We start from the raw sequence: 27,808 nt of genomic DNA, 5'->3' as shown, positions 1-27,808 counted from the left end.
ATGGATGATCTGTGTAACCTGGATAAGATGCAGGTAGCTCCTCATGGTACCAGAAGAGAAAAGGACACAAGCAAAACAAAACTAGGGAAGAATCAGTCAGGAAGGATAAGGATAGAACTATCTATGGCTACCACCTGAAGAACCATTCTCTTTTTAGGGACTGTCTTGCTGTTGTCTCTCCAGTGCTTCTGTTGTCATTTTCATTTGCACCAAAGCAGGTAACATTTGTTCACCATCACTTATACTTTCTAATCAGACTGGCTAATATTATTATTATTATTATTATTTATTGTTATAGCGCCATTTATTCCATGACGCTTTACATGTGAGGAGGGGTATACATAATAAAAACAAGTACAATAATCTTAAACAATACAAGTCATGGTACAGGAGGAGAGAGGACCCTGCCCGCGAAGGCTCACAATCTACGAGGGATGGGTGAGAATACAGTAGGCGAGGGTAGAGCTGGTCATGCAGCGGTTTGGTCGATTGGTGGTTACTGCAGGTTGTAGGCTTGTCGGAAGAGACTTTATGCTTAAAGTCGAACTGACTTCAGGTTGTACTGTGATGTGCAAGTGTTTTCTTAATTATTTTGAACAGTATAGTTAAGGGCCAGAAATTGAGGCAATAAATCATAACGGTTAACAGGTTTAATTGTCTATACGCAATATTGTGAAGTGTCTCCAGAACTTCCATTACTATTACATTGGTCGAACAAAAGGATGTTGTGCAACTTGACTTTTATATTGAATACACTGTGGTTAAAGCCCAAATCCGGTGCTTCTTGGAGATCCCAACGAGAACGAAATCAAGATCTGTATGTTAATTGTGTTCCATGCATTAATATTTGTGTGTGGATAAGGGTGAAATGATTATTCATCCGGTGCTTGAAGTGAAATAATAGCAATTTATACAAAGCTGAAAGGTATTTTTCTCTCCGGCCTAATAACTACAATGCCACAACATCTACGTATAACAATGGTACTGAGTAGTGAAACCCAATGGCCCTAAAGTTCATTTACCAAGTAATTCCATTATCTCCTCATAAGTACTCCTCATACTGTGCCACAATCTCAGGAGGCGTTTATTGTAGATTTAACCGCAAAAAAATGAAGCTTTTGATGAATAAATTGAGTAGAAATCTGTACACTTTCCTTTTTCGCCATCGGATTGAACAATGCAGTGACATTCCCTTTGGATCTGTTCTTACTCTTGGGAGACACCGTACTTACGAACAGCCTGCCATGCTCTTTGTTCAATTTTCTCGAGCAATTATGTCGGCATTGTTTGAAATCCATTAGCTGTTCTTTTACTTTTTTGCCTCTCAGAAAATCGGTGAGTTCTACAGTGCGCATTAATTTATACATTCACTTACAGATTGAGAAGTCTTAGAATTGTTAGGTGTACTTTGTCTGAACTTTTGTTTTTGTCTCAGAAAAATCATAAGAAAGTTGCTGTACGTCGCAGCTGTAAGTTGGGTTTTCCATTTTACTCCCTACAACAGTTTTTGAGAGTTAATGTGTTTTTTGTTAGGCCATAAATACCCAAGATAAAAGCCCCTTTGCTTATTACTTAAGCATGGAACTTAAGATGATTGAATAACTCTCTGTTCAGATTGACAATCTCAAGTTTATTAAGTATTTGGTGGAGTTTTCTTTCTGAATTCCTTTATAAATCTGAAAACTCGTGGTATTCACAATATATGCTAAGTTATTTTTGGACCACCATTAAATCCTTCACGCCAAAGCCTGTTTTCACCTTCCTGAACAGGCCAAATTTTTTTTAATCTGACATGTCACTTTATGTACACACATAACCAGGTGATTCTTTCATCTTAATGGTAAATTTAGGTCGATATGATTTGTATTTATTTATTAAAATATAGAAAATTTGACAAATGTTGAAAATTGTGCTTTTTTTGTACTTTGAATTTTTATGCCCTTACAACAGATAGTCATGCCAATAAAAATAATTAATAAATATCCTTTGCCTTATGTCTACTATACATCAGCATACTTTATGAAACATACTTTTTTGTTGCTAGAAATGTAAAAGGGTTAAAAGTTTCATGGTGATCTGCAAGCTAGGCTACTTTGAAAAAGGACATAGAAACAGTGTTTGAAATGTGTAGTTTGCAGATCACCATGAAATCCTTGCTATCATGTTTTTAATTTTTGAAGAATAACGTTTTTTGCATTTGAGAAGCTGGATTCACCCTTTCTTTGGATATCTTTATGTGTGGCCACATGTTTCCGTGCTTCCATATCCCATCAGCTGTCCAGGTGAGCAGGTTTATTTCTTCTATGGACGTCACAAATTAGGGGTCAACTAAAACAGAAATAAGAAGGCGACTTACATCTTGATTAGACATCTCCCAGTACGGCCTCTCTCCATAAGACATCACTTCCCACATCACAATCCCATAGCTCCAGGCATCACTTGCAGAAGAAAACTTTCGATAGGCTATAGCTTCTGGAGCTGTCCACCTGATGGGGATTTTTCCACCCTAAAAATGGAAAATATCTTCATTATAAATATTTTCATAGTTAAAGAATAGTAAAGAAACATACTACCTGGCCAAAAGAAAAAATATTTAATAAAAGTAAATGGCAACTGTGTCAAAATAAAACCTCCACAGATGCCATGGCCTTTTCACAAAATGTGGGAGCCATCCAATCTCAAAAGCTGGTCACAGCGGGAACCATCAGTTGGTTCAAAATGGGTTTAGGTGTTTTTTTTTAAAGAAGAAAATAACAAATTTTAATGCAAGGTTCTTTTTCTGAATGATGAACTAGTCAATTGATACTTGGGATCTGACGGAAAAAAATTGCTTTTTTAGGGCAGACAGAATCATACAGTATGGATGTAAATTTACACCACTCCCTTTATTCTTTCCCATCCCTCAGTTGAACTCGATGGTCATGTGTCTTTTTTCAACCATACAATGAAAAATTAGCTGATGTCATATACCTTGCTGGGGTAGTCACACACAGAGAGCCACTAGGAGAATCATCCAGCCATGGCTTATCTCCTTGCCAAACAAAAGGATTCGGCTATGAGTATCAACCACCCAATCCCCATGCCCCCTGACGTAATCAAGCATGGGAAATTCATGAAGCCCCCTAAACACATTAGACATTAGATCTACCAAAATTGGCAGAATGGGTCAACTTTAATTTAATGTGTAAGACGGCCTTCATATGTGAAACTTTTCATGCCATCCATTCAAATGAATGACCAACCATGTAAAAGATAGTTGGCGTCACCTCACAAAAACAAGCATTCTCTTTGTTAGCAACTTTCATGGTGTTCATCCCCCTCCACATGGTGTCCATAAGTACAAATAGGATATATGGAAGGGGTATGGTTTCATGAGAAAATGGTATATTAGCAATAGAAGTACAAATTCACTATATATCAGGTTTTGGTCAGATAATTTAGATGTAGCACCTGACCCGATCCCTCACCTTACTTTACTGAACTAAACTTACATCAGGATAGATTTCTATAATGCTGTAAGTTTGGTTTCTCAAATCCGTTTGGGGCTCTGGATGTTGCACCTAGAATACAGATAGTCACTGTTTATGCTAAAGACTTGTTTCCATAGAGTCCGCTACTTTTGAAATATAGACACATACTACAAAGTAGTTTTAGGTTTATAAGCAAAAATTTTGAAAAAGAAGAATGCTTTCAAAATTAGAAAATGCAAGAAAATGCAAAATGCAAAGTGACTGACGAGAAATCTAAATCAAATCATTATTTGGTCTGACTGCTCTTTGCCTTGAAAACAGCATCAAAGCACCAATTCTTCTAGGCATACTTTCACATAATTTTTGAAAGGACTTGGAACCAATGTTGTTCCAAACATCTTGGAGAACTAACCCCTAATCTCCTGTTGATTTAACTAAATCAAATCCACTAGGTGCATAATAAAATTACAAGCTAGGTGAATCTAACATACATTAAGACAGCCTCTCTCTTTTTGATGGTGGTGACCATTAGCAAGTCCAAAATATAAATTGAATAAAAAAGACAAAATTAGTTTATGAAGCTAAAAAACGTATATATTTTATTGTGTATGTCATATGTTTAAAACAACGGCTATAAAGTCAAAGATAAATCACACAACACAACCAGATATGTTGTGGAGGTAGGCTTGTGCAAATCCTTCAATCTCTTCATGTAAAGACTTGGTGATGTTGAGAGCAGGGCTCTGTTAGGGTTATTATCATGCTCTTCTTTACACTGAATATAGTGCTTTATGACATTGGATGTATGATTCGTGTCATTTTCCTACTGCAGAATAAGTTTGGAGAAAATCAGACTCCTCCCTGATGGTGTTGCGTGATGGATAATGATCTGCCTGTATTTCTAAGCATTGAGGACACCAAAAAATGGGCAATATTGAGGACCACAGTGGGCGGCCAAAGAAACTAAGTTAGCAGATGAAATTGGGAAATGGCCAGCAGTGCCATCAGCTTAGAACTGGCAGTATTAAGGTGGACCCAGTTATACCATTCTACTGTTTGAAGAAATGTGACCAGATCTGGTTTTCATGCAAGAATTGGGGATAAAACCAGACCTTCAACATGGAAATAAGGCCAAGGGACTCAACTATGAATAAAACATTAGGAAAAATAGTGGATCGAGTTTGGGACTGAGTCAGAATATTTTTTGCTGCAAATCACAAGTGGAAGTGTTCATGGTACTGAAAATTACAGACAGATTCTTAGCCATCGTGCAATTCTGTTAGAGAGGCTTCTGATGTAATTAAGTACTACCTTCAACCTAACCTGGTTATGATGATACGCCCACCACATAGCCCTGATCTCAACATCATCGGGTCTGTCTGGGATTACACGAAGAGACAATGACTAAAGGCCCCTTCACATTTAGCGACGCTGCAGCGATACCGACAACGATCCGGATCGCTGCAGCGTCGCTGTTTGGTCGCTGGAGAGCTGTCACACAGACAGCTCTCCAGCGACCAACGATCCCGAAGTCCCCGGGTAACCAGGGTAAACATCGGGTAACTAAGCGCAGGGCCGCGCTTAGTAACCCGATGTTTACCCTGGTTACCAGCGTAAAAGTAAAAAAAAAAAAACACTACATACTTACCTACCGCTGTCTGTCCCCGGCGCTCTGCTTCTCTGCACTCCTCCTGTACTGGCTGTGAGCACAGCGGCCGGAAAGCAGAGCGGTGACGTCACCGCTCTGCTTTCCGGCTGACCGAAGCTCACAGCCAGTACAGGAGGAGTGCAGAGCACAGCGCCGGGGACAGACAGCTGTAGGTAAGTATGTAGTGTTTGTTTTTTTTTACTTTTATGCTGGTAACCAGGGTAAACATCGGGTTACTAAGCGCGGCCCTGCGCTTAGTTACCCGATGTTTACCCTGGTTACCAGTGAAGACATCGCTGGATCAGTGTCACACACGCCGATGCAGCGATGTCCACGGGAGATCCAGCGACGAAATAAAGTTCTGGACTTTGTTCAGCGACCAACGATCTCCCAGCAGGGGCCTGATCGTTGGTCGCTGACACACATAACGATTTCCTTAACGATATCGTTGCTACGTCACAAAAAGCAACGATATCGTTAACGATATCGTTATGTGTGAAGGTACCTTAAGGACATGTATTTGAAACGCGTCTGCCAGACAATTTAATTTTTCAGGTGGTGAGTTAGGTTTTTCCATTAATTTTATATGACTAAATAAAGTTTAGAATTGAGAGTCCTCAATTCTAAATATCTTTCTATCTACTGGCTAGCACGGTACCAAGATATATATCTTTCCTATTTAAATAAACTTTAGAATTTTTATTGGATCCGTCTGCTGCTGGAATTTCCTTCCTTTCTATTGAACTCTGATGCACCGCAGTCTCCATGCAGTGGATATCCAGGAGGTGAGCTGACCGGGGAATCTTTTCCTTGCATGTTTTTCTTACAATTGTACTCTTGAACGCAACTTTAGTTTGCAGCATTTTTTTCACACCTTCTTAAAACTTTTTCACATTGCTGTAAATGGTACTAATATACACCCATTCAAATAAGTTCTTAATATAGACTTTTAGGGTTGTATTGTGTTAAAAAAAACATGCCTGCTTTCTTACTGAAACAGCCTGGCGCCTATCCATTGTTTGTTTCTATTGCCATTCAGCTTCATTGAAGTGAGTAGGGCTATTCTGCCCCACCCCACTCAACCTGTGGACAGATTTGGCACTGTTTCTGGAGAAAAAACTCCATCAGCTGCTGAGCAGGGCTGCCTGCTTCTTCTTCGGCCGGGCCAGCACTGCACCTTTAAATGTGCTTGTATGCCAGCCCGGCCACGTCATAGATAGCAGACACAGCCCTGTGTGTGGCTGTGTCTGCTATAGTGATGTGATGCAGTGTATCCTACACTGCTCCTTCAAGGCAGAGAGACAGGACAGGAAACAAGACAGGAGACAAGCCAGGGGAAGGTGAGTGACATGTCCTGCTTCCCAATGTAAAAATACCCCTTGTGTGTCTGTGTATGCATACAGCTCTGGCAAAAATTAAGAGACCACTGCACAGTTTTATAAAAATCAGCTTCTCTACATGTCTGACAGCCATTCCATTCCAGTGACAGTTGAATTCCAACCAGAGGACACCTCATTCTGCTTAATGTGCTTCTGATTAGGTGATCACCTGAACCAAATCTTATTTAATGAAGAAAGTATAAAAAACCCTGCTGTGGTGTTCATAATCCTCTTGCAATAGGACAAGCTGGATGGCAAAACAAGGGCTAGTAATATCCCAAAAGTATAAGGGATGAAAAAAAATAACTTTTAACTATGCCAAAGGAGTTGAAAAGAAAAGTCTTGAGTGAGGAAAAGAAGGACTCAATTCTGGCTTTATTAGCAGAGGGACACAGTGAGCGTCATCTTGCCTCTATCCTTAAAATTTCTAAGACGGCAGTCCATTACAACGAGGTCAAGCAGCAGACATTGGGGACAACAAAGCTACAGACCAGCAAAGGGCCATGACGATTCTCCACTGACCGGGATGACCGTCGTCTTATTCAAATGTCACTCAGCAACCGCAGGAAGGCCTCAAGTGAACTACAAAAGGAATGGCAAATGGCAGCTGGGGTGAAGTGCACGGCAAGAACAGTTCATAACAGGCTCCTAGAGGCAGGACTCATGTCATGTAAAGCTAGAAAAAAGTATTTCATCAATGAGAAGCAAAAGAGAGCCAGGCTGAACTTTGCCAAAGACCATAAGGACCAGAGTAAGGTAATCGTCTCTGATGAGTCTAATTTTCAGCTTTGCCCAATACCTGGTCGTCTAATGGTTAGACGGAGACCTGGAGAGGCGTACAAGCCACAGTGTCTTGTACCCACTGTGAAATTTGGCGGAGGATCGGTGATGATCTGGGGATGCTTCAGCAAGGCTGGAATTGGGCAGGTTAATCTTTGCAAATGATGTATGAATCAAGCCGCATACAAGGAAGGTTATTCTGGAAAAACAGTTGATTCCTTCTGCTCAGGCAATGTTCCCCAACTCTGATGACTGTTTTTTCCAGCAGGACAATGCGCCATGCCACATAGCTAGGTCAATCAAGGTGTGGATGAAGGACCACCACATCAAATCCCTGTCATGGGCAGCCCAATCTCCAGACCCGAACCCCACTGAAAACCTCTGGAATGTAATCAAGAGGATGATGGATAGTCACAAGCCATCAAACAAAGCAGAACTACTTAAATTTTTGTACCAGGAGTGGCATAAGGTCACAGGTCACCCAAAAGCAGTGTGAAAGACTGGTGGAAAGCATGCTAAGACACGTGAAAGCTGTGATTAAAAATCTTACTTATTCCACAAAATATTGATTTCTGAACTCTTCCTGAGTTAAAGCATTAGTATTGTTGTTTCTAAATGATTATGAACTTGTTTTTTTTGCATTATTTGAGGTCTGCATGCAATGCATTTTTTGTTATTTTTACCATCTCTCATTTTCAGAAAAGAAATACTACATTTATTGCTTGAAACTTCGGAGACATGTTGTCAGTTTATAGAATAAAAGAACAATTTCCATTATACTCAAAAATATACATATAAAGAGAAAAATCAGACGAACTGAAAATTTTTCAGTGGTCTCGTAATTTTTGCCAGATCTGTATGTGATTGTGTTCAGAGTCGGACTAGCCTATCGGGACACTGGTGAATTGCCGGAGGGCCCCAGAGAGGAGGAGAAAGAAGAAAAAAAATGTAGGGACCTGGGCCCTTTAAAACTGAAGGCGGCCCAAGCACGCGCCATGACCAGGATTGGCGACACCACCTGGCAAACCCAGGTAAGCACTGGGGGTCCTGGGTGAATGGGGGTGTGGGACACAGCATGGGGTCTTTGAGTTGGGGGATCCCGATGCCAGCGCTGGCTTCGGGACCCCCTCTAATACTCACCTCTCCTTGTTACGACAGCTGCAGTGTCTTCAGAGCCCTCTGACTCTGCAATGTCTCAGGGCAGAGGGTGCAATGACGTCATCACTGTGCGCCCTCTCTGTCCTGAGCATTTTAGAGAGCCGGGAGAGAAGCTGTGTATATGGGACCTGCAGTGGGAACGGGAGAGGTGAGGATTTTATTTTTTTTCTTTATGTATGCAGCATTACATGGGGCCTATAACGTACTGCATGGAGGAGCATTACATGGGCCCCATGATGTGCTGTATGGAGGAGCTGGGGGCCCATAATAATGTATAGAGGAGCAAGGGACCCATAATACTGTGTGGAAGAGCATTGCATGGGGCCAGTGATGTTCTCTATGGAGGAGCAGTATATGCGGCCCTTGATATACTGTATGAATGAGCATTATATGGGGCCCATAATACTATATGGAGGAACATGGAGCCCATAATACTTTATGGAGGAGCATGGGACCCATAATACTGTATGGAGGAGCAGGGGGCCCATAATACTGTATGGAGGAGCAGGGGGCCCATAATATGTATGGGGGAGCAGGGGGCCCATAATACCTTATGGAGGAGCAGGGGGCCCATAATATAGTGTGGAGGAGCAGGGGGCCCATAATACTGTGTGGAGGAGCAGGGTGCCTATAATACCGTATGGAGGAGCAGGGGGCCCATAATACAGGGTGGAGGAGCAGGGGGCCCATAATACTATATGGATGAACATGGGACCCATAAAACTGTATAGAGGAGCATGGGGCCCATAATACTGTATGAGGAGCATGGGGCCCATAATACTGTATGGAGGAGCAGGGGGCCCATAATACTATATGGAGGACTATGTGGTGCCCATAATACTGTATGGCGGACTATGTAACATAGTAACATAGTAACATAGTTAGTAAGGCCGAAAAAAGACATTTGTCCATCCAGTTCAGCCTATATTCCATCATAATAAATAAATACCCAGATCTACGTCCTTCTACAGAACCTAATAATTGTATGATACAATATTGTTCTGCTCCAGGAAGACATCCAGGCCTCTCTTGAACCCCTCGACTGAGTTCGCCATCACCACCTCCTCAGGCAAGCAATTCCAGATTCTCACTGCCCTAACAGTAAAGAATCCTCTTCTATGTTGGTGGAAAAACCTTCTCTCCTCCAGACGCAAAGAATGCCCCCTTGTGCCCGTCACCTTCCTTGGTATAAACAGATCCTCAGCGAGATATTTGTATTGTCCCCTTATATACTTATACATGGTTATTAGATCGCCCCTCAGTCGTCTTTTTTCTAGACTAAATAATCCTAATTTCGCTAATCTATCTGGGTATTGTAGTTCTCCCATCCCCTTTATTAATTTTGTTGCCCTCCTTTGTACTCTCTCTAGTTCCATTATATCCTTCCTGAGCACCGGTGCCCAAAACTGGACACAGTACTCCATGTGGTTGCCCATAACACTGTATGGCAGACCATGTGGTGTCCATAATACTGTATGGAGGAGCAGGGGGGGCATAATACTGTATGGAGGAGCAGGGGGCCCATAATACTGTATGGAGGAGCAGGGGGGCCATAATACTGTATGGAGAAGCAGGGGGCCCTTAATACTGTATGAAAGCAGGGGGCCCGTAATACCGTATGGAGGAGCAGGGGGCCCATAATACTGTGTGGAGGAGCAGGGGGCCAATAATACTGTGTGGAGGAGCATTGCATGGGGCCAGTGATGTGCTGTTTGGAGGAGCCGGTTATATCGGCCCGTGACATAATGTATGAATGAGCATTATATGGGGCGCATAATACTATATCGAGGAGCAGATGGCTCATAATACTATATGGAGGAGCAGAGGGCCCATAATACTGTATGAAAGACTATGTGGTGCCCATAATACTGTATGGCGTACTATGTGGTTGCCCATAATACTGAATGGCAGACTATGTGATGTCCATAATACTGTATGGAGGAGTATGTGGTGCCCATAATACTGTATGGAGGAATATGAGGTGTGTTATGAACTGGTGATTCAGAACCACAATGGACCTAGTGGTTAAGAGCACACAAAGTGACCTGATAGTTACTAATAACATAGGACGAGCTCTGAGACGTGGGAACTCTGCTGACCGCAATCCCTAATCCTATCATACCACACTAGAGGTAGCCATAGAGCGCTCCTGACCAGACCTAGGCGCCTCGGGCACAGCCTGAGAAACTAGCTAGCCCTGAAGATAGAAAAATAAGTCTACCTTGCCTCAGAGAAATTCCCCAAAGGAAAAGGCAGCCCCCCACATATAATGACTGTGAGTAAAGATGAAAATACAAACACAGAGATGAAATAGATTTTAGCAAAGTGAGGCCCGACTTACTGAATAGACCGAGGATAGGAAAGATAGCTTTGCAGTCAGCACAAAAACCTACAAACAATCACGCAGAGGGCGCAAAAAGACCCTCCGCACCGACTAACGGTACGGAGGTGCTCCCTCTGCGTCTCAGAGCTTCCAGCAAGCAAGAAAAACCAATATAGCAAGCTGGACAGAAAAAATAGCAAACAAAAGTAACACCAGCAAAACTTAGCTTATGCAGGGCAGACAGGCCACAAGAACGATCCAGGAGAGAGCAAGACCAATACTGGAACATTGACTGGAGGCAAGGAACAAAGAACTAGGTGGAGTTAAATAGAGCAGCACCTAATGACTTAACCTTGTCACCTGAGGAAGGAAACTCAGAAGCCGCAGCCCCACTCACATCCACCAGAGGAAGCTCATAGACAGAACCAGCCGAAGTACCACTCATGACCACAGGAGGGAGCTTGACCACAGAATTCAGAACAGTACCCCCCCTTTGGGGAGGGGTCACCGACCCCTCACCAGAGCCCCCAGGCCGACCAGGATGAGCCAAATGAAAGGCACGAACCAGATCGGCAGCATGAACATCAGAGGCAAAGACCCAGGAATTATCTTCCTGACCATAACCTTTCCACTTAACCAGGTACTGGAGTTTCCGTCTCGAAATACGAGAATCCAAAATCTTCTCCACTATATACTTCAACTCACCCTCAACCAAAACCGGGGCAGGAGGATCAACGGATGGAACCACAGTTGCCACGTATCTCCGCAACAATGACCTATGGAATACATTATGGATGGAAAAAGAAGCTGGAAGTGTCAAACGAAAAGACACAGGATTAAGAACCTCAGAAATCCTATACGGACCAATGAAACAAGGCTTAAACTTAGGAGAGGAAACTTTCATAGGAATATAGCGAGATGACAACCAAACCAAATCCCCAACACGAAGTCGGGGACCCACACAGCGCCTGCGGTTAGCGAAACGTTGAGCCTTCTCCTGGGACAATGTCAAACTGTCCACTACATGAGTCCAAATCTGCTGCAACCTATCCACCACAGTATCTACACCAGGACAGTCCGAAGACTCAACCTGCCCTGAAGAGAAACGAGGATGGAAACCAGAATTGCAGAAAAACGGCGAAACCAAAGTAGCCGAGCTGGCCCGATTATTAAGGGCGAACTCAGCCAAAGGCAAAAAGGACACCCAATCATCCTGATCAGCAGAAACAAAACATCTCAGATATGTTTCCAAGGTCTGATTGGTTCGTTCAGTCTGGCCATTTGTCTGAGGATGGAAAGCCGAGGAAAAAGACAAATCAATGCCCATCCTAGCACAAAAGGCTCGCCAAAACCTCGAAACAAACTGGGAACCTCTGTCAGAAACGATGTTCTCCGGAATGCCATGTAAACGAACCACATGCTGGAAGAACAATGGCACCAAATCAGAGGAGGAAGGCAATTTAGACAAGGGTACCAAATGGACCATCTTAGAGAAGCGATCACAAACCACCCAAATGACCGACATTTTTTGAGAGACGGGGAGATCCGAAATAAAATCCATAGAGATATGTGTCCAGGGCCTCTTCGGGACCGGCAAGGGCAAAAGCAACCCACTGGCACGAGAACAGCAGGGCTTAGCCCGAGTACAAATCCCACAGGACTGCACAAACGAACGCACATCCCGTGACAGAGACGGCCACCAAAAGGATTTAGCCACCAAATCTCTGGTCCAAAGATTCTAGGATGACCAGCCAAAACCGAACAATGAACCTCAGAGATAACGCTACTCGTCCATTTATCAGGGACAAACAGTTTCTCCGCTGGGCAACGGTCAGGTCTATTAGCCTGAAATTTTTGCAGCACCCGCCGCAAATCAGGGGAGATGGCAGACAAAATTACCCCCTCTTTGAGAATACCCACTGGCTCAGGCAAACCCGGAGAGTCGGGCACAAAACTCCTAGACAGGGCATCCGCCATCACATTTTTAGAGCCCGGAAGGTACGAAACCACAAAGTCGAAACGGGAGAAAAACAGCGACCAACGAGCCTGTCTAGGATTCAACCATTTGGCAGACTCGAGATAAGTCAAGTTCTTGTGACCAGTCAAGACCACCACGCGATGCTTAGCTCCTTCAAGCCAATGACGCTACTCCTCGAATGCCCACTTCATGGCCAGCAACTCTCGATTGCCAACATCATAATTACGCTCAGCAGGCGAAAACTTCCTGGAAAAGAAGGCGCATGGTTTCATCACCGAGCCATCAGAACTTCTTTGCGACAAAACAGCCCCTGCTCCAATCTCAGAAGCATCAACCTCGACCTGGAACGGGAGCGAAACATCTGGTTGGCACAACACAGGGGCAGAAGAAAAACGACGCTTCAACTCCTGAAAAGCTTCCACAGCAGCAGAAGACCAATTGACCACATCAGCACCCTTCTTGGTTAAATCAGTCAACGGTTTAGCAATACTAGAAAAATTATTGATGAAGCGACGATAAAAATTAGCAAAGCCCAGGAACTTTTGCAGACTCTTCAGAGATGTCGGCTGAGTCCAATCATAAATGGCCTGAACTTTAACAGGGTCCATCTCGATAGTAGAAGGGGAAAAAATGAAACCCAAAAATGAAACCTTCTGAACACCAAAGAGACACTTTGACCCCTTCACAAACAAAGAATTCGCACGTAGGACCTGGAACACCATTCTAACCTGCTGCACGTGAGACTCCCAATCATCCGAGAAGACCAAAATATCATCCAAGTATACAATCAGGAATTTATCCAGGTACTCTCGGAAGATGTCATGCATAAAGGACTGAAATACTGATGGAGCATTAGAAAGCCCGAATGGCATAACCAGGTACTCAAAATGGCCCTCGGGCGTATTAAATGCTGTTTTCCATTCATCGCCCTGTTTAATACGCACAAGATTATACGCACCACGAAGATCTATCTTGGTGAACCAACTAGCCCCCTTAATCCGAGCAAACAAATCAGACAGCAGCGGCAAGGGGTACTGAAATTTGACTGTGATTTTATTTAGAAGGTGGTAATCAATACAAGGTCTCAGCGAACCATCCTTCTTGGCCACAAAAAAGAACCCTGCTCCCAATGGCGACGACTATGGGCGAATATGACCCTTCTCCAAGGATTCCTTAACGTAACTCCGCATAGGGGCGTGCTCAGGCACAGACAAATTAAACAGTCGACCTTTAGGAAACTTACTACCAGGAATCAAATCGATAGCACAATCGCAATCCCTATGCGGAGGTAGGTGTTATGAATAGGTAATTCAGAACCACAATGGACCTTGAAGTTCAGAGCACACAAAGTGACCTGACAATAACCAAAAAACATAGCACGAGCTCTGAGACGTGGAAACTCTGCTGACCGCAATCCCTAATCCTATCCAACCACACTAGAGGCAGCCGTGGATTGCGCCTAACGCTCCCTATGCAACTCGGCACAGCCTGAGAAACTAACTAGCCCTGAAGATAGAAAAATAAGCCTACCTTGCCTCAGAGAAATACCCCAAAGGAAAAGGCAGCCCCCCACATATAATGACTGTGAGTTAAGATGAAATTACAAACGCAGAGATGAAATAGATTTAGCAAAGTGAGGCCCAACTTACTGAACAGACCGAGGATAGGAAAGATTGCTTTGCGGTCAACACAAAACCCTACAAACAACCACGCAGAGGGGGCAAAAAGACCCTCCGCACCGACTAACGGTACGGAGGTGCTCCCTCTGCGTCCCAGAGCTTCCAGCAAGCAAGAAAAACCAATATAGCAACTGGGTCACCAGAGGAGCGGGGTTTCAACGCCAGAAACAGTTTACAATTATTTTTAAAACTCAGAAACTTAGCTCTATCTCCAGAAAACAAATCAGGAATAGGAATTCTTGGTTCTAACATAGAATTCTGAACCACAAAGTCTTGAATATTTTGTACTCTTGCAGTGAGATGATCCACACAAGAAGACAGACCTTTAATGTCCATCACTACACCTGTGTCCTGAACCACCCAAATGTCTAGGGGAAAAGAAAGACAAAACACAGTGCAGAGAAAAAAAAATGGTCTCAGAACTTCTCTTTTCCCTCTATTGAGAAGCATTAGTACTTTGGGCCTCCAGTACTGTTATGAACTGGTGATTCAGAACCACAATGGACCTAGTGGTTAAGAGCACACAAAGTGACCTGATAGTTACTAATAACATAGGACAAGCTCTGAGACGTGGGAACTCTGCGTCTCAGAGCTTCCAGCAAGCAAGAAAAACCAATATAGCAAGCTGGACAGAAAATATAGCAAACAAAAGTAACACCAGCAAAACTTAGCTTATACAGGGCAGACAGGCCACAAGAACGATCCAGGAGAGAGCAAGACCAATACTGGAACATTGACTGAAGGCAAGGAACAAAGAACTAGGTGGAGTTAAATAGAGCAGCACCTAACGACTTAACCTCGTCACCTGAGGAAGGAAACTCAGAAGCCGCAGCCCCACTCACATCCACCAGAGGAAGCTCACAGACAGAACCAGCCGAAGTACCACTCATGACCACAGGAGGGAGCTTGACCACAGAATTCACAACAGAGGTGCCCATAATACTGTATGGAGGACTATATGGCTCCTATATATTGTACTATACCTGTATTTTTTATCTGTGCATCAGGAATCGTGGCATGTGTTAAAGGGACCCAATGATACTCTTTCGCCCGAGGCCCACAAAAACCTGGAACCGGCCCTGGTGGCAACGCACATCAAGATGAAAGTCAGATGCAGCTGTGACAGGGCGCTCTGCTCTGTGACAGGCCGTGCGTCGATGTCACATAGCAATTTTGTTAAATGACTCCAGCAGCCTTTGATAGGCCAGCAGCCTTTCAATGTTATTGCTATGTGACGTCACCGCGCGGCCTTTCATAGAGCACCTTGTCACATCGGCAGTCGGCAGCCATTTTAACGACCATGCCATATATGAAGCCACAAGAGGACGCCAGCGAATGCAAGAAGGTTAGAAGAATCTCCCCTCTGTGATTGGGCACGTTATTAAAGTGGACTTAGGGGGCCAGGATGAGGACATTATTACTGGAAGGAGCCCAGGATAGGGGACCTTATTAAAGTGGTCACTGGGGTCGAGGATCTGGCACCTTAATAAATAAAGGTGTGACATAATTACTGTATGAGGTCAGGATGAGGAACATACATTATTGGTTTATGGTGGCAACTGGGGACATAATTACTGTAGGGGCCAATCAGGTGAGATTATTACTACTGTCATTTAATTTACTTTTGAGGTTACTGTCTTCCATGGGGGAGAACAAAAGGGGTCCTACTACTGTGCTGGGCAGCACTATGTCTTTTTTTCTTCATCTGACATAGTGTAGAAGTGAGGGAAAATAGTGGGGAATGTGCTCTGGAAGCGATTAGCTACAAATAACTGTCATTTTCTGCAGAGACGAGTCCTGGCTGAAATTTAGTGAGGAAGTCTGCACTGGATGAAGATAAAAGACTTCAACTACAGACGTCACCGATGAGGCAGTGTGCTACATCTACATTTACAATATATACTGTATACTGTGTACAGAGCTCATGTGTATAATGTCACTAGTGATCCCTGTATTACCTGTGCACTGACACTATATACAGAGCTCCTGTGTATAATGTCACCAGTGGTCACTGTATTCTCTGTACACTCACACTATATACAGAGCTCTTGTGTACAATGTCACTGGTGATCCCTGTATTACCTGTGCACTGACACTATATACAGAGCTCCTGTGTATAATGTCACCAGTGGTCACTGTATTCTCTGTACACTCACACTATATACAGAGCTCTTGTGTACAATGTCACTGGTGATCACTGTATTACCTGTACACTGACATTATATACAGAGCTCCTGTGTATAATGTCACCAGTGATCACTGTATTCTCTGTACACTCACACTATATACAGAGATCCTGTGTTTAATTTCACCGGTGATCACTGTATTCTCTGTACACTCACACTACGTACAGAGCTCCTTGGTATAATGTCACTGGTGATCCCTGTATTACCTGTACACTGACACTATATACAGAGCTCCTGGGTATAATGTCACCAGTGATCACTGCATTCTCTGTACACTCACACTATATACAGAGATCCTGTGTATAATGTCACCGGTGATCACTGTATTACCTGTACACTGACACTATATACAGAGGTACTACGTATAATGTCACTGGTGGTAATAACAGTGTTGTTAGTATTGTGGTTTGTTTTCATGATCAGTATTGTAGAATTCAGTCACGATGTGGTGGTAATTTGTGGTCATGTCAAGTGTGGCAGTATTTCTCCTTGTATCTGGAATGATTTGGTCCCTATATGCTGGCAATATGTCATATTATTCGGTCACCATGTGGTGGTAATATGTGGTCTGGTCATGGTGTGGCGGTATTTGTCCCTTGTATGTTGTATTATTTGGCCACTATGTGGTCTGGTCATGGTGTGGTGGTATTTCTTCCCTGTATGTGGTATTATTAGTCTTGGTATAGTGTATTGTGATGTGTATGGTGGTCATTTGTTCTCTCTGATATTAATTAGGAGAAGATCATTTTTTTCCAATAGAGATTAAATATTTGGCACAGAGTGGCAGAGATGCACTTACAGGGTTTTCCTGTGAAAAAAAGTAATCACCTCTCCACAGGATAAGTGATAACGTATTGATTTGTAGATGTCTGAATACTTGGACCCATTCAGCAAAATGTGGATCTTTTCATCCCCATTAGATTGTAGTGGCATGTACAACTCAATCACTGATCCATTCATTCTTTCAGTGGCTGCAGTTGTTTTTTCTAGAAGCCCCAAAGAGGATAAATGGAGCTGTGGTCAGACATCTGAACTGCTGCCGCTCTATTTTAAAATGGGGATAAGTGTCCTATCAACGATAAAACTTCCTCATTCTTCCGATCGGTGCAGTTTCTAGCGATCACCTATCCTGTGCAGCCCATGGATCGGTGATAACCATCTATTTTCCCTAAGCCAGACAGGTTGAAATCACATGTACATTAAACACACGCTCCCGTCAAAGTTTTTGTCCTCTTAATATATTACAGTCATCATATTATATAGCACTGTGTACTTACAATTGCTCATTTTGCTCTTTTACCCAGTTAATTCTTCTCTTTTCCATTCAGTCTATGACATCATGTGAAGGAAACTAGACTAGCTGAATCCTTCTTAGCTCTATATAGAAACCGAGAGTCTTTTTTCCCTGCATGAGTAATCATAAGAACTACAATTCTAATCACTGCAAAGTCCCTAGCAGGAGGGGAGGAGTGGAGCAGCTGGGTCAGGAGTTAAAGACGATGTGGAGCTGGGAGGGAAGAGACATTACAGTGCTGTAGAATTGTAGTTCTAATGATGACTCATGCAGGGAAAAGATAGTTCCTGTTTCCACATTGAGCTTAGAAGGATTTAGCTTGTCAGTTTTTAATTTTGTGATGTCATAGCCCTAATGAAAAAGAGAATAATTAATTGAGTTGGTGGGTGAAGTAAGCAATAGTAAGTACACAGCGCTACATAATATGATGACTGCAATACATTAAGAGGATAAAAACATTGATGGGAGGAAGAGTGCTCCTTTGACGAGGCTGTGTTTGCGTTAAAGAGATCTAAAGACGTTCAATGCAGCCCTAGGAGATCTTAGAGTGTTATACACCTATTTTCAGGCTATTAGAGGCTTTGAAGTACTGATATTTGTAGCAAAACAATTTTTTGAGAAGAATTAGTCAAATATGGCAGATTCCAATTTGAAAGGATCTGATATCAGATATGATCTTTTTCGCCCATAGGTCCAGATTTACTTGGAGTTAACCTTGAGCAGTATACTAATTGTACCCTTGCAGACAGAGGAACCTCAGATGGGGTCCAGTGAAATTGAATTCAGGCAGCGATGCCGAATTCATTGGGTCTATGTATTGAGTATGTCCATCATATCATGTAGTTTTATTTCTGAGATATTTCCGAGATATCAATCTGCTTTGTAATACCCATAATGGAAATACTAGACATGATTTAAAAAATTGCAAAGGATTCATATTTTTAACAGCAAAATGTACATTTTCCTATCAAAGATCTCCCGTGACAAGTTTTCACCTACGGTAATTGATCATTACAAAAGGATAATGAGAAGGAAAAAGAAAGAGCCCTTAGAGGAGACATAGACTTCAGCTAACTTAATTTGCTAATTTCGGGCAATGTTTAATTGTAAGTTATCTCCCTTTACACGTTGCATAGTACCTGATCTGCAACACTCTGTCGAGTGACTGTCCTCTGGAAATCCTACTACCCATTACTGAGTCCGTGTGACACTTGTGTCCTCATTAGCACAGATCCTTGACATCCCTCTGAAATTTGTCATTTAATTACATTTGGAGCTAATTCAGCCTTGTCATCAGTCAAAAGACACCGCAAAGCCCAAATCATAAACGTTTCAATGGCTCGGTTAATACTGCATATTGCTTAGGAATCAAATTAGCATTTTTTCCCTAGCTCATTACACTTTTATAGGCTGGGCAGAAAAGCAGGATCGATCCACTCGAGAAAGAAAAAAAAAATATACAGATAAAAGGTTTTCTGAAGTAGGAAAATGACAGGTTTGATGAATCCTATTTAGTATTCAGATGATTTAGGAATAACTCAAGCAAACGTTAGGTGAATTTTTGGACAAGTTTTCCGGACCACATTAAGCTACAGTAAACCAATGTGATGACGTGTTCTAAGAATTAGCATGACAGCCATGGTAGAAGATAAAAAACTCTGCGATCTAGTACTTCTAGCTGCACCCTATATTGAGAAGGGGTTAAACATTACTTTATTTATAACTTCATTATCGACATCTGACTATGGATTTTGCAATCTTGAGCCTTTTAAACTGCAAGACACAGAGAGGCTTGACAACCTGCGAGTTGTAAGTTTAACATAGTAACATAGTTAGAAAGGCTGAAAAAAGTCATCTGTCCATCCAGTTCAGCCTATTTTCTATCAGAATAAATCCCCAGATCTACGTCCTTCTAAAGAACCTAATAACTGTAAGATACAATATTGTTACACTCCAGGAAGACATCCAGGCCTTTCTTGAACCCCTCAACTGAGTTTGCCATCACCACCTCCTCAGGCAAGGAATTCCAGATTCTCACTGCCCTAACAATAAAGAATCCTCTTCTGTGTTGGTGGAAAAACCTTCTATCCTCCAGACGCAGAGAATGCCCCTAGTAACCGTCATCTTCCTTGGTATAAACAGATCCTCGGAGAGACATTTGTATTGTCCCCTTATATACTTATACATGGTTATTAGATCGCCCCTCAGCCGTCTTTTTTCTAGACTAAATAATCCTAATTTTGCTAATCTCCCCCCATCCCCTTTATTGATTTTGTTGCCCTCCTTTGTACTTGCTCTAGTTCCATTATATCCTTCCTGAGCACCTGTGCCCAAAACTGGACACAGTACTCCATATGCGGACTAACCAAGGATTTGTACAGAGGCAGTATAATGCTCTCATCATGTGTATCCAGACCTCTTTTAATGCACCCCATGATCCTGTTTGCCTTGGCAGCCGCTGCCTTGCACTGGCTGCTCCAGGTAAGTTTATCATTAACTAGGATCCCCAAGTCCTTCTCCATGTCAGATTTACCCAGTGGTTTCCCATTCAGTGTGTAATGGTGATATTGATTCCTTCTTCCCATGTGTGTAACCTTAAATTTATCATTGTTAAACCGCATCTGCCACCTTTCGGCCCAAGTTTCCAGCTTATCCAGATCCATCTGTAGCAGAATACTATCTTCTCTTGTATAGACTGCATTACATACTTTTGTATCTTCTGTAAATATCGATATTTTACCGTGTAAACCTTCTACCAGATCGTTAATAAATATGTTGAAGAGAATAGGTCCCAACACCTCGTCACAGCGACCCAGTTAGAGAATATACCATTTATAACCACCCTCTGCTTTCTATCACTAAGCCAGTTACTTACCCATTTACACACATTTTCCCCCAGACCAAGCATTCTCATTTTGTGTACCAACCTCTTGTGTGGCACGGTATCAAACGCTTTGGAAAAATCAAGATATACCACGTCCAATGACTCACCTTGGTCCAGTTTATAGCTTACCTCTTCATAACAACTGATTAGATTGGTTTGACAGGAGCGATTCCTCATAAACCCATGCTGATATGGAGTTAAACAGTTTAGCTGGAGTGCTGCAGGTTCCTGACCCCAGCCCTAGGATAAAAAGATCCAGGAATAGAACATCTAAATGAGGTCTAAACCTGGATATTTTTTCCTACAGCCGGGGTTGGCAACCTGCAGCACTCTCTCTAAAATTACAATCCCTTCTCCACATAAGTTGCATAATGCAACTGCATCCTAACAGCAGGAAGTGGAGCTAGCTCTGATATCTGCTATTTAACACTATAAATGACAATGTCAATCCTTGAAAGTGACATTAAAGTGCAGCAATCGTACCCCGACACCCATCGCCTCTACACCCGCGATGTCATCACATGGTACCGATGGATAGCTATGGCAAGTGCAGACCTGATGAAGGCATTTTGGGGTTGCAGTATATAGAACAAGTGAGAAAGTCAAGAAGGTGAGAAAGGCGAAGGTAGATTCCACCACAACCAACTGGATAAAATCTAGAATTTAGATTAAATTCTATATTTTATCTAGCTGGTTGTTCCGGAAACTTCGTCTTTCTCTTCTGTTAGGTGTAATCACCAGCAGGTACGGCACGCACTGGCTTTTAAGTACAGCAACAGATTCATCCATATTTCCAGCTTGAAAGCTCCAACCGTTACCTTCTCTCCTACCTCCTCATATATAGAATATGGAATATAGATATAGAAGTGTACAGACTATAGCAGGTGAAGTCTTCTATGGAGACTATAAAATGAAAATGAATAAAGTTATTAAAAACAAAATAAATGTGATCCAAAAGGTTATGTAAAATGCTCCTAACCAAAGCTTGAAATCAATCCACAAACAGCCCCCACTAAGGTTCGTCATCTGTCAATAGAATTATACGGGGCTTCAACGCTACTGGTAGGGCAAAGGTTCTGGAAAATCAAAATGGCTCCTCACCCCCAAAATAAATTCTGCAAATTCTGCACTCTCAAATCCAAGATCGCCTGAATGTATCTCCACTTCTGAGCACCAGTGTGTCTAAGCCACATTTAGCATCCACATGTTTGGTATTTTTGTTACTTTGAGATCCCGCCTAATGTACGGGTGTGTGTCTCCAGAAGCACGAGCTGGGCACTATAACATACTGGAGACTACAACATACTGGGCACTACAGCGTACTGGGCACTACAATAGCAGTTTGCAATTTTCACTCAGCAATATCCACTGCTGCTTGTTTCCAGAAAACACTCATGGAGTCAAAATTGTCACTACACCTGTAGATAAATTCCCAAAGGGGTATAATTTGCAAAATGGGCTCACTTGAGGGGGGATTTTGCTCTTCTAGCACTTAGGGTCTCTGTATATGGAGTCCGCAAACTATTCTAGGAAAATCTGCGCTCTAGGAGGCAAATCGCGCTCTGTCTCAGCCAATGGCTAAGCAGTACTGAACTGCCACAAATGGGGTATTTCCAAGTTCAATAGAAATTGTGGAACAAATTTTGATGGCATTTCTTCCTATTTCCCAGTGTTAAAATGTAAAATCTGGGGCAAAAAGAAAATTCTGGTGGTAAAAATTGAATTGAATTTCTTCACTGCCCAATGGTATAAAATTATGTGACACACCTATGGTGTAAATTTGATCCCTGCACTTCTACATGAGTTAATCAAGAAGTGTAGTTTGTAAAATGGGGTCACTGTCACTTGTGAGGGGTTCTGCTGTTCTGGCACCTCAGGGTCTCTGTGACATGGCACCCGCAAACCATTCCAGCAAAATCTGAACTCAAATATGGCGCTTCTTCACTTCTGAGCTTTGCCTCAAAAGTAGTTTTCGACCACATATGAGGTATCAGTGTACTCAGGAGAAATTTCACATCAAATTTTAGGTTCCATTTTCTCATGTTACCCTTGGGATAAAATAACATTATAAATAAATCTTGATTTCCTCCATGCAGGATAATATTAGTAATAAAGATCTCAATCTGGAGAATGGGGGAGGCAGTTTTTTCCCTGCTTGGATCTAAGCATCCATCATATGAAAGAGGAACATTTTTGTAAGTATGCTTGTTTGTATGCTTTGTGTCTTTCTTCCTCCAGCTTCTCCCCTCTCCACAGATGCTATAGGCCGCTGTTGTAATTTGATTCCTCATTCAATACAGATCTGTAAACAGATTCGAGCAGTTTTTTGAGTGTGAATGAACAGGTAAAGGAGATAAGTGGGAAAAGTAATTTCTCTAGTAAGATATATTACAAACTTCCTATCTTTGCTTGCATGTTTGATTTATAAGAAAAAAGTTTAGTATTAGTTACTATTCAAAACACTGTATTTTCCAAAACAATTTTGAAATAATGGGTCCTCTACTTCGTGAACTGTAAGCAAGTCTCCTAGGCCCAGTGGATCCTGCCTTTAATCTTCCAGATTCCAGCTGTTCTGGGAAGTTTCTTCATTCCGGGAGATGGGGAATGGAGAGGTCAGAAATGGGGCATGGAGAGGATGTGGCTTTGGGTAAACGGACAAAAGGCTACTGACAAAATTACAAATTGATGCTCTTCCTGGGTGCAAACGTTAGCAGATACGCAATAAAAAAAGAAAAACAATATGCCAGATTCATCAAGGAGGATCTTGATCAGGAGACGGGCTGGTGTCAGATGCTCCTGATTCATAAAAAAGCACACTCCTCTTTATGGATCAGGAGCATCAGATGAGTGGGGTGCACCTCGCTACGAATCCTACACCAGTCCCTGCTGGAATAAGATTTATGACATAGCGATCGTCACTTCTCATCATTAATTCGACAGGTGGCGGTCGCCATGCCCCATAATCACCCCCATTTTCGAAACTGGTCAATAATGGCACGAAAATGACAAAAGTTCCTAAATTTTAGGACAGCTTCAAGCTGTGCTAACATTTTTTTTCAAAACTTTTTATTCCAGAATACTGGTGTGAAAAGCTTTAATGAATCGGCCCTAAATCTAGTGCAGATGACCGATTCTAAGGTCCGTGAGGAATACACTTTTAGGCCACGAGCACACGTTTGTTATTTGATCAGTATTTTACCTCAGTATTTGTAAGACAAAACCAGGAGTGGGTGAAAAATACAGAAGTGGTGACGGGTTTCTATTATACTTTTCCTCTGATTGTTCCACTCAAGGTTTTGGATTACAAATACTGAGGTAAAAAACTGACCAAATACTGAATGTGTGAACGTGGCCTTAGGGTGATGTCATATGCTGCATTGGGCTGAGTGCATATAAAACTTCACCCAGTGTGATAGCTAATGGCCGGAATATTTTGAAACCAATTAGTATGGTCTTTGACCATCACGAGGGGTGACATTTCACTTTTTTGTCCACGTGTTTTGGGTAATAACATTACGTACTTGGCTTCAATGTGGCTGCAGATGTCCGATCCCTCATGCAATAATAATTGCTTAACTAAAGACCTTTGAATTTTCCGTTTTAATCTGTAATGTTATTAAAATAAAAGAAAGCTGTAACAGGTGTCTCTAAACAATTATTAGAATAAAAATGACTTCTATGAAAAGAACATTTCTATGAAGGAGGGTAATTATCTTAATTGAAAAAAGGTTTTAGGCTTTGTAAGAGATCTCCTTACTTTTAATTGAATTTGTGCTTATATTTGTTGGAGGAAAAGCTTCTTAAGCGTATTTATTTTTGTGCACCAATTCCATAATTAATGCTTTTGTGGTTGCGGAGTATGGCGGCACTTTGCAATGCCATACAACTGTATTGCTTATCTCCAGGTTACTTAGAAATAAAATTAAGTAAAGCTGTAAGTTTTGTCATAGCTGGAGGTATACATTTAATTAGTTCCACATGGTAATGTGAAATATGCAGAACACTGCTATTGTGCAGGCGCTAAGATCTGAAGGTGTAAAATCCATTGTCACATAATGCAAACCTGTGCATATGACTGTGAAATACAGCACAGGCCGGGAGAAAGGAATTTTGCATTTATTTATGCAAGTGAGTATGAAATAAACAGAAAAATTACGTTACATGGAGGGATTTTTTTAATAAGTCCTGCTTTGCGATGTTCTGCCCTGATATTCCATGAACTACCTCTCACTGCTTTTTTCATCATGCTGTCTCCTGCAGCAGATGGTCATTGTCCAAAATCTAAATATTTTAATTGCAAATATTTTTTTTTTAGATTTGGGGAATGGCTCTCCTTATATGTGGAGTCATACTGACAATGCACTATGCAAATTAACTTTATCCCAGAAATTAAAGAAAATCTCACAATCCTATTGGTCTGGACCCTTTTGATGAAAACAATGCCAGCAAGGCCGGCTGCAGATGAGTGTATGAAAAATCTGGATAAAACTCGGACGATTTTCATCTTATTTCCATGCTTTTGTTTGTTTTTTACGTCTTTGTTTTGTCTGTGTGACATCCGTTGGCATACATCAACATTAAAAAAATCTACATGATGTGATACAATTTCCTAAGCTAAATGGGTTGTCCACTACTTGAACAACGTCTTCTTGATCTAAATATTTGATCCCGATAAAATAAAAAAGCTTATACTCACCTCTTGCACTGGTGCCGGGCCAGCAGTGTTGGCACTTGTGGTCCCAGGGCTCTCATGTGGTTGTTGTAACAAGTGAGCCTGCAGCCCAATCAGTGCTGGCGTCACTGTCTCCGCCTTTGGACAAATCGAACATGAAGAGGAAGTCCAGGCTGCAGCTGATCCCTGACTTCCTCTTCATGGTCAATTCAACAGGAAGTGGGAACAGTGACGCCAATGTTGATTGGGCGCTAAGGTCACGTGTCACAACAGCACAGGAGGATCGGGATGAGTGAGGGCTGATACAGTGAGAGTGGAGTTGACACGGGAGGTGAATATAAGCTTTTAAATTTTATCGGAGCCAAGCGAGGGGTATGAGAAGGAGTTGTACAAGTAGAGGACAACTTCTTTAATAATAGAAACATATCTGTAAAAAAATCGAATGCCCCATGAATGATCCATGTGGGATCTCATTTTTTACGCACCCATGGACTTAAATGAATGATCTCGTCAAAGTGCATACTGCAATTTTTTTCTTCAAGGATAGTCAGACTGAGATAAAAATTGTTCATCTGGACAGCCCGATTGAATAACGGTGGTCTGTTTTATCATGTACTACGTCCAATTTATACACTCGTCTGCCTGAGCCCTAAAGATGAGACCACATGCAGTGCTTTGGGATAAGGATTGGCTCTAAGGGCTGGGGACTGCAGACACCTAGTGTATAATTTTTTTTTTTTTTGGAAAGCACATAGCTGGTAACGTCACTATAGCATAGGGCAGTGTTTTCTTAGTGGATAGTCTGGATCAGCCTGACAGGCTGCCACGCTGAATTACTCTGGCACCACGATCTTGAAACTTTTTTACTAATACAGATAGCGTGGTGTAAACTACGGTTATCATTCTAATTTTTAATCTCCAACACGATCTCACATGGGATTGCGCCATGTATAGAGTGAAACAGAAATTTTATGAATTTGCATCTCTGACTTAGTGGGATACTAACTACTGCAACTCATTAAACCTCCCTTGCCTGGGGAATTATATATAGAAAGATGAGCATGTGCTCCTGGACATCTATTATGAACTTATAGATTCGCGCTGAAAACGCGAAAAGTCTTCATAGGCTGTTTTCAGCGCGAATCTATATGTACTTATGCTTTTTCCAAATTTCATTACAATTTGTTGTGGCAATTGTTGATTCGCAGCAGATCACTTGGCCTTTTGGCACTTTGCGCCACTTTTTTATATATTTGATCTATTATGAACTAGTGATCATCATCTACCACCATTGAATTCAAGAACTCTACTGGATAGAAATACATCTTATCTTCAAAGTGGAGCAGGAGCGTTTTTTCCACACATCTACGGGTCAGTTTTTGTAATTTTGATACTTAGATGCATATTGGTACCATAGAGTAAGCCTATACAAGTTTTTGCATAATTATACTTGCTTATATAGCGCCATTCATTTGCCAGCAATTTACAGACATCATCATCACTGCCTTCATTAGGGCTCACAATCTAGATTCCCTATCAGTATGTCTTTGTTGTGTGATAGGAAACAGGAGAACCTGAAGGAAATCCACACAACCATGGGGAGAACATACAAACTCCTTGCAGTCATTTTCCTTGGTGTGATTTGAACCCAAGACCCCAATAATGCAAGGTTACAGTGTTAAGTTCTCACTACTTTTTTACCCAGTGGACCAGCTGAGTTTACTATATTAGCATTAGCTTGATAATAAATTCTACTTTCTATATAATTCCTTCATCCTCTTCACAGTCAGGTCATGAAGTTGGTGTGTTGGAAGCATGAAAAATGGGCGAGCATAAGGATATGAGCAATGGTGAAAAGGGACAAATTATAATAGCCAGTTGAGTGGGTCACTCACAACATTTTACAAAATAGCAAGTCTTGTGGCTAGAGATGGGCGAACCCAAACAGTAAAGATCGGCGTCTGTACCGAACACCTACTGTTCAGGCACGGACACCAAACACAGACTTCACCAGGAAGTCAGCATTACTGTTCAGGTTTGGCTGCCCAAACACTGGGTGTTTGTCACGCTGTCATGTGCATGGCAGTGCAGCAAACAGCGCTTCTGATCGGCAGTGAAATCATCCTTGCCGGTCAGAGAGCTGCGGTTCCCACGCTGTCAAAAGACAGCATGAGCGCTTAGCTGTGATCGGAGGTATAAAGTTTACCTCCAGTCACTGGTGTCAGCTGATGGGACTACTGATCCCATCATCCGATACCTGTGCTGCTAATAACAGTGAGAGCAGGAGCGGCAGACGGGAGTATTCATCAGCCGCTCCTGCGCAGTAAATAAGTAATTAAAAAAAAAACGGCATGGGT

The 27,808-nt window shown here is 42.1% G+C and overlaps 1 protein-coding gene across 2 annotated transcripts in view; it reads right to left on the bottom strand.

Moving 5' to 3' along the window:
• Positions 1 to 27,808, bottom strand: part of EPHA6 (EPH receptor A6) — a 1,249,313-nt gene that overhangs the window by 22,346 nt on the left and 1,199,159 nt on the right. For both annotated transcript variants that reach the window (XM_069760991.1, XM_069760992.1), the window contains one exon: positions 2,357 to 2,506. In XM_069760991.1, the coding sequence (XP_069617092.1) occupies positions 2,357 to 2,506 (150 nt within the window). The remainder of the gene's footprint in view (positions 1 to 2,356; positions 2,507 to 27,808) is intronic.

Source organism: Ranitomeya imitator, chromosome 3 (genome assembly GCF_032444005.1).
Source record: "Ranitomeya imitator isolate aRanImi1 chromosome 3, aRanImi1.pri, whole genome shotgun sequence".
Lineage (NCBI taxonomy): Eukaryota > Metazoa > Chordata > Amphibia > Anura > Dendrobatidae > Ranitomeya > Ranitomeya imitator.
The sequence above is the reverse complement of the archived record's forward strand: the minus strand, read 5'-3'. Positions and strand labels throughout refer to the sequence as shown.